Here is a 10,778-nt window from a genome sequence, read left to right as displayed (position 1 = left end):
TCATGTAATTGATTTGATACACTGCTCTTATTGGCCAATAATTCTGCAAAGAACTGTTGTTGCTCTTGAATATGGTTTTCCAACATCTATCAAAGTCCATAACAGTAGTATCAATTCTATACTTTATCTGGTAGCTGATAGAATTCTTTCAGGCAACGAGTTTATGCTTGAGAAAAATAAGTTTCCTATGCAGCTGATACCCCGCACTACCCAAGATAATGCAGTTACCCCAGGTTTGTTTGATGATATCAACTACATCAGGCTCTTCAAGTTAACCAATGTCAAACCAAAACGGCTTCGGACAAGTAATTACTTCATCAATATGAAGGCACAATGGCCAGTGATCTGAAGAGAGCTTAGTTACATAGTTAATCTTAATGAGAGGAAAGACTTTCTCTCATTCGGCAAAAACCAGGAATCTATCCAGTATGAAAAGAATTAAGTGATTGACACTATTGTTTGACCATGTGAAATGTGCCTCAGAAACAGGAAGATCAAAGAGGTTGTTCCTTATAATAAATTCATTGAACAAGTGCATATGTGAATTGAAGGGAACAGAGGAAAAATTTCATCTAGAAGCCTAATCAAGTTGAAGTCCCCTCAATACAAATAGGCAGCCCAGAAAAAACAAAGATATTGAAAATGTCATCCAAAAAAGCAGGCTTAAGAGCAGAATTATTACGCCTATAAACATTAACTAACACCCAACGAAAATATCTAAGAGGCATTTCAAAAGTGATAGCAATACATCTATCAGTTTTAAAAACATTGTAGTACAGAAGAATTGTAGCGTCCCATAAAAACCATGAACCACTAAAATTACCTTGAGCATCATTTCCCTCAAAACAATTAGAACTATTACCCCATCTTTTCTTAGTATTCAAAAAAGAGGGACTAGAACATTCAGAATTAGCTTCTTCAACGTCCAAAGATGGTGCATTGTCCAAAGAGGGAACTTCACTGGTTGTAGGAAAGCCTTCCATAATAGCAAGACAATCACTTGTACTATCCAAATGAGGGGCTGCACCAAATGCATAATTACCTTCCATGATAGTTGGACGTTCAACAGCCCATCTAAGGAAACTATCAACCGTTGCTTTCTTAGGAGAGGAAATAAAGGAGTAGGGTCTCGGGTTCCTATCTAAAAAGGTAACACCAGGGAGGTCCAAGGCATTCAAAGACAATCCAATCGAACCTTCCTTAGAGGGTCATAGACCATTAAAAGAAAATCCCATGAAATCAGCTTGAAAGAAACGACCGGTTTGGATCCATTTTTTTCTCACCATAACTGCTAAATTTGAATTGCAATAGGAGGTTGATATGAAGGATCCAATGGATGTGAGCATCTTAGCCTTGCCACGTGTCGAAGGGAAAATAGTGGGTGCGTGCCTCGCCATGGAAGGCTCTGTTGAAGCTGGTTTATGAGATTTGAAAGAAGGTTTCTTGACAACCTCCTCCCAAAATTCAAGTGGTTCATTTTCAATCGCATCCTTTGTATTATGATCTGAAGTTGAATCAGAAAGAGGGTTAGAAATGCCTTCAACGGTAATATCTAAAAGAAAATAGTCATGACCAACTTTGAGATAAATCTTCTTAGGAATCGGAGACTTAGGTAGTCGTAAGACTTTGATTCTAACAAAGGACATATCATGGCCCACCACAGAATCCCAATCCACTTCACAATATTACCCACAACGATTAGCAAGACTCTGAAAGATGCCTAGGTTTCAGGCGTGAAGGGGGAGACCCCAAAAACGTACCCAAGAATGAATCATAGGAACTAGGGATAAGTGATCGCTGGGCTTCCATTAATCAATGGTCATAGACTTGTTCCGCACCCTCCGGTGTTTTCGAGCAATCAATCTACGGACATCATAGACCGAAGACAGATAAAAAGCAATCTAGTTGATCCCAAACGAATTAACAACAGGAGAATAGGGTAGGTTCTAGGTTTTTTTGGCCCACTTGGTCAACCCCGAAACATCTTTCGATGGGGGTGAAAAGGAGCTAATAACCAGAAGAGAAGAGGTTTGGCAAGTAGCATAGAGAGTGCATGCTTCAAAGGAGACAATAGGGGCCAAAAAATCCATGGCTAACCCGTTACTGATGTGGTGATGAAGCAAGCATGCTCCCCGCAGAGAGAGAGAGAGAAGAAGACTACATGGTTGCTCAAAAGGGATGTAATTTGAAAAGAAGACTACATGTTCCCTACAGAGAGAGAGGAGAAGCTCTCTCTCTCTCTCTCTCATATTGTAGTAACTAGGTAATTTAGATAACAAGATAATTATTGAATAAAATGAACATCAATTTGATTGGCTTAATATTGTCCAGGGTAATTCTCCATTTGACTATTAATTGGTTATAATTAAGAATAAAAAACATGTTTTGTTATTATAATTATTAAATTAATGTCTACCAATTAATTATCTATTAATATGATAAATGAATGTGATGACATAGCTTTTCTAAGGATAAGACACCTTGTTTACACTTAATAGTACGGGTGTGGTTTCTAAAACCGTAAACAATCTAATTAAGGCACATCTCCAAATTTTATCATAACCTGCAATTTTGGTGTAAAAACTTCTTAAGTTTATTTAAAAATCTATTTTCATATCTAATTATAAAATTTTAACTCCAAAAATGGTTAAAATCAAGTAGATCTATTAACATATGAAAATCTTGAAAATTGACGGTCTAGATAATGTGTTGCAAGATGCATTATTTCTGGGACTCAAAATCTGTTGTCTTTTTCACATTCATATATCTCGATGGTGAGATGATCAATTAGAGGGTTTTTCAACATTACAACAACATTTTTTGATGGATTTTTTAGGTGCATATTTAATTTTACATTTTAAAGTTGAAACCAGCGTTTTAAAAAACGTCGAGTCGAACCGGACTCGCCCGGTTCGACTCGAAAATCGTGAAAGGGGACCGGATCGCCTAAAAAATCAGAAATCGTCAGGTTCTAGAGAGAACCGGACGATTCTGTACAGTGAATCGCCGATTCACTGTACGGAATCGACGAGTCCGAACAGTGAATCGGCAAGTCCGTAAGGATTTTTTTTTTTTTTTTTTTTTGTTTGTTTGTAATCTATGATAGATTTTTTTGTAATACTTGATCGATTTTTTTGTAATCCATGATCGAATTGTTTTTGTTTTTTTGTAATCCATGATCGAATTTTTTGGTTTTTTGTAACCCATAATAGAATTTTTGTAATCCATGATCGAAATGTTTGTTTTCTTTTCTTGTAATTCATGATCGATTTTTTTGTTTTTTTTTTTTTTTTTTGTAACCCATGATAGAATTTTTTGTAATCCATGATCGAATGTTTTGTAATACATGATCGAAATGTTTGTTTTTTTTTGTAATCCATGATCGAAATGTTTGTTTTTTTTTTGTAATCCATGATTGAATATTTTGTTTTTTGCTTTTTTTGTAACCCATGATAGAGTTTTTTGTAATCCATGATTGAATTTTTTGTAATCCATGATCGAATTGTTTTTTTCTTTTTTTGCAATCCACGATAGAATTTTTTGTTTTTTTTTGTTTGTTTTTTTTTGTAATCCATGATCGAATTTTATGTAATCCATGATCGAATTTTATGTAATCCATGATCGAATTTTATGTAATCCATGATTGAAGTTTTTGAAAATTTGTGATTTTTTTTTTTTAATCCATGATCGAATTTTTTTTTGTAATCCATGATAGAATTTTTTGAAAATTTGTGATTTTTTTTTTAATCCATGATCGATTTTTTTGAAAATTTGTTTTTTTTTTTTTTAATCCATATTATTCAAAGAGAAAATGAGAGAGATGATGATTCTGAGGCCACCCTATCCCAGCCATATTATTCACATATCGAGTCCCAACAACAACAGTGTAGGGATGAGCACGAAATACTGTAAATTAAATGCTGAATGGCGGTTCATGCAGGGAAAGAACATATCAATATTCGCATATTCATTCAAAAACATGAAAATTCTTAATGGAGTACCCTCATTTTTTATTGAATTCCTAAAAAACAATATTTATAATGAATTTTAATAATTTTTTCGAATTTTTTTTAAGCTTTATTCTGACCGATTCACCCGATTCCCGATCCAGATCGCCGATTCGCCGATCCGGATCGATTTTTTGGAAACCCGATCCGGGTCACCAATCCGTTTTTTAAACCATTGGTTGAAATGCATGATCAGCTTACCAATACTTGTCATTTTAAAAATAATGATGAATTACAATTATAATGATAACTAAAATAGGTAATTTTAACATTGTTAGTTAATTATCCAACCTCTTTACTCTTTATAATTTTGCATGCATTGTGTAATGCGCTCCCCTCTCTCTCTCTCTCTCTCTTTATCTATCTGTGTGTGCGTAGGTATTTATATAAGTAATGAACTCTCTCTATCTGTGTGTGCTTAGGTATTTATATAAGTAATGAACTCTCTCTATCTGTGTGTGCGTAGGTATTTATATGAGTAATGAAAAACTGTTCAAAGAGATCATTTATTTTTGATACAATGAGGTTACAAGCACTCTTGTCCATCTAATCTCAAATCGGGTGGTTGTAAGAGTATCATTGACTAGACTCAAAGTTCAAAAAATAGAAATCTCAAACTTCATGACACACTTATAGGCCCCAAGCCATCTAATCTAATATCTAACGGTTATGATTGATCGTGACCTCCTAGTAACAAAGATAATGGTCTTATAGTATACAATCCCATAAGTATTTATTGCATTCTTTCATTTATTGTTAATTTCAGTTTATTTTTTGTGCATTTTATTCAAAATTTACTTCGAGTAACTCCACGTGGCCCGTCCCAAGCCGGTCATATCAGTCTCAAGTCTCAAGTTTCAAGCATAAAATTTTGTCATATCTTGTCATGAATCTTAAAGACGAAACAGATTCATGTACGGAACAGATTCATGTAGCCGACTCCAAATAGTTGAGATAAAACTCGAATGGTAATGATGATTCAAATTTTATTTTATTATATTTTTAACTATTTTAGCTCACCAAATATCAGTCGTAGAAGCATTACATTAGGCACGATATTTTGATGACGCCTACAGCAGTGTAGTTGCCTAATTCTAGTATATATGAATTCATAAAGCCTTGGGAAAGAATGAGTATAGTGAGCTCCTATGAAAATACATCTTGATTTTGTCCTTCAAATAAAAGACACATTATGATGGAAAGTCCAATTTTTGTTTTTAAGCACAATCATCCTAAACCTAAAGTAGACCTTAACTTTTCGAAAAAAAAGAAAACATTTGTCCGAAAGGAACAAGGAACAACTATATAGTGTGCATCGAAAGAGGCACGAAATAAAAATAAAAAAGAAGAAGAAAAAGAAAGATTGCAATTAATGAGGTGACTTTAGCGCGTTAGATGTAATTAAATACGCGTTAACATTTTTACTTTTTGTTAACTTCTGTCCTTGTATTTTACTCACGCACACTATGCAAGTGTTAGACTAGTCGGACGAGTTGCTCGGATGTGCCCAAGTACCTCGGCTCACAAGAGTATCTCCGAGTTTGGTGTCCTACTCGGGATCTTACAAAAATAATTATAAAAAATTCAAAAAAATTAAAACACTTATTTATAACATGTTTATTTATGTGTTCCATCATTTTGGCAAAGATTGAAAAGGTTTTTTGAGGTGAATACTATGTTTTATATTTCCCCAATTTTTGGATTATTTTCAAAATATACTTGGTCACCAATTAATTTTTGAAAATCTATTTTTTTACTACTTTTTTTAACTCTATTTAGATGTATTTTGTTTAATTTTACTTTAAACATATATTTCATATTCTGTTGGATTTTATTTGTATTTATTATTATTTTTTAACGCTTTTTGCAGCTACAGTACTTGGCCCAATTCGGGCCGAGTTGCTCGCATGAGAACTGAACACTCAGCTCAGGCGTGGGCCAAGTACTTGGCCCAGGCGTTTATTCGAACACTTCCCTCTAGTTGCTCCCAATGTATCACAAATACAAATATACCTTAATAACTTGAATTAATATTACGGTACTTTAAATACTGTAAAACCTAAATCATATTATATAATATTTTTAATTATAGTACTTTAAATACCATAAAATTTAAACCATGGCATTATAAAATGTCACATAAGGCAAGCATCAACTACCGACATCTTATCTGAACGGTGAGGTGTCTTGAGAGAGAGAGAGTAAGGGGTTTTAGAGTGAGAGAGGGATGGGGATCGACAAACCTGTCGTGACATAGCAAGAGGTGCAGGAACCAGCGAGTTTTTTTTTTTTTTGAACGGTAACATACGACTTATTATTAATTCATATGTAAGATACAAGATGTTCAAGCAATATCACAATATTACAGAAAAGAAGTAACCAACAAAGAGGGAGTATCCTCCTTTAGCAAGAACATCGTCATCTGCATTTTTTGATAACAATGTTGGACCATTGCTATAGAGGTTGACAAACTATCCCAAATTTGATGAAAATAGTCCTCAATCTCCAAAGGATTTTGGCCTTTCTTTTACTCCAAATAATGACATTTGTCGAGTCTCCTTCGATAATCTTGTCGCAATTTCAAACCTTCTAATAAACCTTGTGCTTCTGGTTCATTTGCTGTTGTGATGCCACAAGGACCCGGGTAAGAAAAAATAATGTGACTCCAATTATTTCTAATGAGTCCACCATAGCCGACTGGCCTTGGATTGCCAAATGAACTGCCATCAAAATTAAGTTTGAAAGAATTCACTCGTGGTGGTTTCCAAACAACCTCACTACGAGTGTTGATGGTAACACCCATATTCGCCACTGTCGAAAGATTGCTAATGATGAGACTTTTAAGAATGAAGCCACTATCCTTATGTGCAAGGAACCAATCAGCTGCAACTGCCAAAATATTCGATTTTAGTGCAGACAGATCTGCACTTATATTATCAAAGACTCTTCTATTTCTTTCCTTCCACACATTCCAAAGAAAGCTAACCTAAATAGATCTCCAAATTCCAAAGAAGGTTAACCTAAATAGATCTCCAAATGATAGTTCACGTTTTTGAAATATCGGGTGTGATCCACTTGTCAAGAAGCGATCTGACATTTTAGGGCAAAGTTAATGACAGATTGAGGCACTGGCAAGCCCAATCCCAAAGATAAATAACAAATGGGCATGATAGAAAAAGATGTTGCGAAGTTTCATCACTGGCTTTGCACATGATACATACATTGGTGATAATAAACCACATCTTTCTCAAGTTGTCAACAGTTGCTAATTTATCTTGACACATGATCTACTTTAAGAAGCACATGTAATTTTTTAATCTTGAATAAATCAACATCTAATTCTTTCCAACGATCAGAAAATAATGGTTTGTAGGTTAACTTAACCGAAAAGTCTTCCTAAGGGGTAAGATCCCAACTAAATCTATCATCCATATTTGGAGTCAAATATGTGTCATTCAATAATTCCAACTATGTCTGATACTCCTCAATGAATCTGTCTGTACCTCTTCTATACTTGCATGAAACGGACCAAACAATATTAGTATAAACACCCCCATTAGCCTCCTTGACAAATGCTAGAGAGTTTAAAGCTTTTGAGAAAAACTAGGGGAAAAGGTATATCAACGGTTCATCTCCAATCCATTTGTCAAACCAAAAGAGAGTGGATTCTCCATTCGCCACTATTTTTCAGAATTGCCATATATACATAGATCTCTCATAGTCAATACCTCTCCAAACATGAGACAAACTTGTCTTGTTTCTTTGACTTTTAATGAAGCCAAAATTCAAATTCATTCCATATTTTTCTCTCAGAATAAGCACTTAGAAAGACTTAGGTTGTGTGTAGATCGTCCACCACCATTTTACTAAAAGCGCCGAGTTCTTATGTTTCAATCTCCTAGCACCCAATCCCCCCTCCTTCATTGGTCTACAAACTTTTTCCTAACTCACCAGATAAAATCTCATCTTTCTTATGTCATTTCCTCACAAGAAATTTCTCATAATTATTTTCAGTTGTTTTTCAACTTCTTTTGACATCTTAAATAAATACATAAAATATACTGAGAGGTTAGACAAAGTAGATTTAATCAACGTATATCTTCCCCCATAAAAAGAGCTTTAGCTTTCCAAGTGTTCAGTTTCTTCTCAAATCTCTCCATCACCGAATTCCAAATTGATCTCGAAGGCATTGAATCTACTAGGGGCATTCTCAAATAAATATTTCCCAAATAAGTAGAAGGTAGTAACTTAATACCACAACCTAATAAATATGTCATTATTGATACTACCATTTGCGGACAGCCAATACCAATGAACTTGATTTGAATATACCAATGAACTTGATTTTACTCAAATTAACTTTAAATCCAATTGAGAATTTTACATTTTTCAAAAATATCATGAGTGACGTTCAGGAGGCCAATTGCCAACATCTCCTTGTTCCCATCCACCTGATAATTCTTCAGCGCTGCGAAGGTCCTACCCACCGCTACACCCTCCTGCAAAAAACATATAATATATCACCGCCTCAAAATCCTCTCTCCCTCTCTCATGTTTTGAAGTCCTTAAACTTACAGTGAGAGAGATGATTCCAGTCACGGCTCCTGTTTTCCCAAGTAAGTGAAATCTGTTTTTACATTGCAAAGACAATAAATAAAAACACCAGAAAGTTAATATCTTTATATTTTATCTTTATATTTTACTGCACAAATGAGAAAATCTCAAAATTTTGCACTCTCTTTTTTACTCTGAATATTAAAAAGTTTATCTCTCTTACTGCGCAGATTCCGTGTTTCTGAGCTTTGAGGGCAAAAACCAGAAGTGTCGATATGAGGACAGAGGCCAAGGGAACCGCTACTGAAACCCAAAACAGCTTCGGTTTTCTCATGCTCTGCGTAAAAAACAAGAAATATCTCAAGTTAATTACCTGGGAAGAAATCTAATAAATGCGAATTATTAAAGATGCAGTTTGATGCGATGATGGCAATGAAATTACAGTGAAAAAACCAATCGTTTTAATTTAGTGTATAAGTACATAATGCAACATATTCTACACGTTTGTGACGATGGGGCTTACCATGTGACTCGTTATAAGATGTAAACCCAGGAAGCAGATGCCCATGAGATTGTTTGCCATGCCCAATGTAGAGGAAGAGAGATAGAAGGAGAGAGAGGTGAGAAAAAACTTTTGTTTCTCATGAAGGAGAGAGGGTAGTCGCCACGGTATTTATAAGAAACAATAGTTTTTCTCAAATAGCTTAAATAAAGCTCAAGATGATGATGATAAAAGTTCAATTCAGATCTCTCTCTCCTAGATTAACTAGGAGTTGGATGGGATTACATTCCCAAATTCGGGGTTCTAAATTTTCTTATATAATGGATTTTACCCAAGAGAGTAAATAGACAGCATATTCCTACTGGACAATAAAAATCTTTCAGCCTGTTATATCATGCCTATGATCCTCATGACCGTAGATTCCCTGTGGTTATGATAATCGTGATAACCTTTCACTGAAGAAAGTACTGTTTTATTAGGGAAAAACAATATGTTGCTTAAATTGAGGGTGATAAACCCAGGTGTGACAAAAATATCTTGTAACCTTTCCCTAGGACCGATTACATCATGAAGAATTAATATTCAAAGAGGAACACTAATATTCAAAGAGGAACACCCTAACCCAAAACGAAGAATTGAATGTCACAAAATTAAGAGGAATGCTTTCTTTTGTATGTCAAAAAAGAAACAAAAAAGTCACCCTAAATGTTCTGATTCTCTTTTCGTTTATCCTTATTTTCATTGGAAATAAAAGAGAAGTAAAAGATTAAGGAATGTTCCTTTGAAGACACCAATCTCCATCGTGGGAATTACAGACAATGGAGATGATTGCCTGATAACAATGACATACTTTTTTAGGGTTGTGGAACATCAAATCACCTTCTGCATCTGCAATGGCCAACAGTGGAAATCAGGGTCCTACGTTTTTACTGAAAGACCTGGCATGATTATTTGTCTTCCAAATTTTGCAAAACTTCCCTGGACTTTCCGAGAACTCAGGCAAATTTGTAAGAGCTCTGCTACTTTACCACTTAGTGTCATACCACACACGCCAACATAAGGCACTTGTCCGAACTCACAGTAATGTAATTAGAAGTTAAGCTCATGTTCTGAGGATCCATACGACAATCACAGATATCACAAAAGATGTATTTACATATTACACTAGAGAGTCGTACACAGGCTTCCCAATGCAGCTCCTCTCTCTCTCACACACACAGAACAGAGGTTTATGTGGTTGTCCACATATACACTTGACCATAACCAGTGGCACCAGCAAGTGTGCCGCTAATGCATGGGTGGGCAGCAAACCTGCAAGGGCTTGCAGTCATGTAGGTGCTATCCAGTGATGAGGTTGTTCTGTTCACAACATAGATGACATCGACTGCTCTCTTCATATTCCCCACAAACAAATATGAATCGTCCCAACCCCAAATTGCTCTGAAAATAACAGCAAACCTAAGATACATGACCATAACTAGGAGAGAGAGTTAAAACTTAGAATTTATCAAAATATACTGCAAAAGAAGCAGAATTTTGAATTAAATTAACTGGAAGGTAAAGCATGACATAATAGAGTATGATATAGCATCCACTGCCTGTTTTTGCTGATGGGTATTGGACACTGAAGCACTCAGCTGCAACATCCACCAAGGTATAGGTCATTCCAACATCTCTCATTGGAATGCACAATGGATGCCCCTTCCGACTACTGT

At 35.2% G+C, this 10,778-nt stretch overlaps 1 protein-coding gene across 17 annotated transcripts in view; it reads right to left on the bottom strand.

Moving 5' to 3' along the window:
- Positions 1 to 8,324: 8,324 nt before the first annotated feature.
- LOC18438500 (uncharacterized) overlaps positions 8,325 to 10,778 on the bottom strand; it is a 33,378-nt gene continuing 30,924 nt past the window's right edge. For 5 of the 17 annotated variants that reach the window (XM_088853545.1, XM_088853547.1, XM_088853548.1 and 2 more), the window contains 4 exons: positions 9,943 to 10,503; positions 8,785 to 8,898; positions 8,583 to 8,634; positions 8,325 to 8,506 (listed from right to left, as the gene is read on the bottom strand). In XM_088853545.1, the coding sequence (XP_088709671.1) occupies positions 10,293 to 10,503 (211 nt within the window). In that variant the 3' untranslated portion in view covers positions 8,325 to 8,506; positions 8,583 to 8,634; positions 8,785 to 8,898; positions 9,943 to 10,292. Of the gene's footprint in view, positions 8,507 to 8,582; positions 8,635 to 8,784; positions 8,899 to 9,942; positions 10,504 to 10,778 lie in introns of those variants that run through there. The other 12 variants (XM_020670071.2, XM_088853555.1, XM_088853557.1 and 9 more) reach the window with 4 other exon arrangements.

This window comes from Amborella trichopoda, chromosome 12 (genome assembly GCF_054954075.1).
Source record: "Amborella trichopoda isolate Santa Cruz 75 chromosome 12, AtrichopodaSantaCruz75HAP2 v2.0, whole genome shotgun sequence".
Lineage (NCBI taxonomy): Eukaryota > Viridiplantae > Streptophyta > Magnoliopsida > Amborellales > Amborellaceae > Amborella > Amborella trichopoda.
The sequence above is the reverse complement of the archived record's forward strand: the minus strand, read 5'-3'. Positions and strand labels throughout refer to the sequence as shown.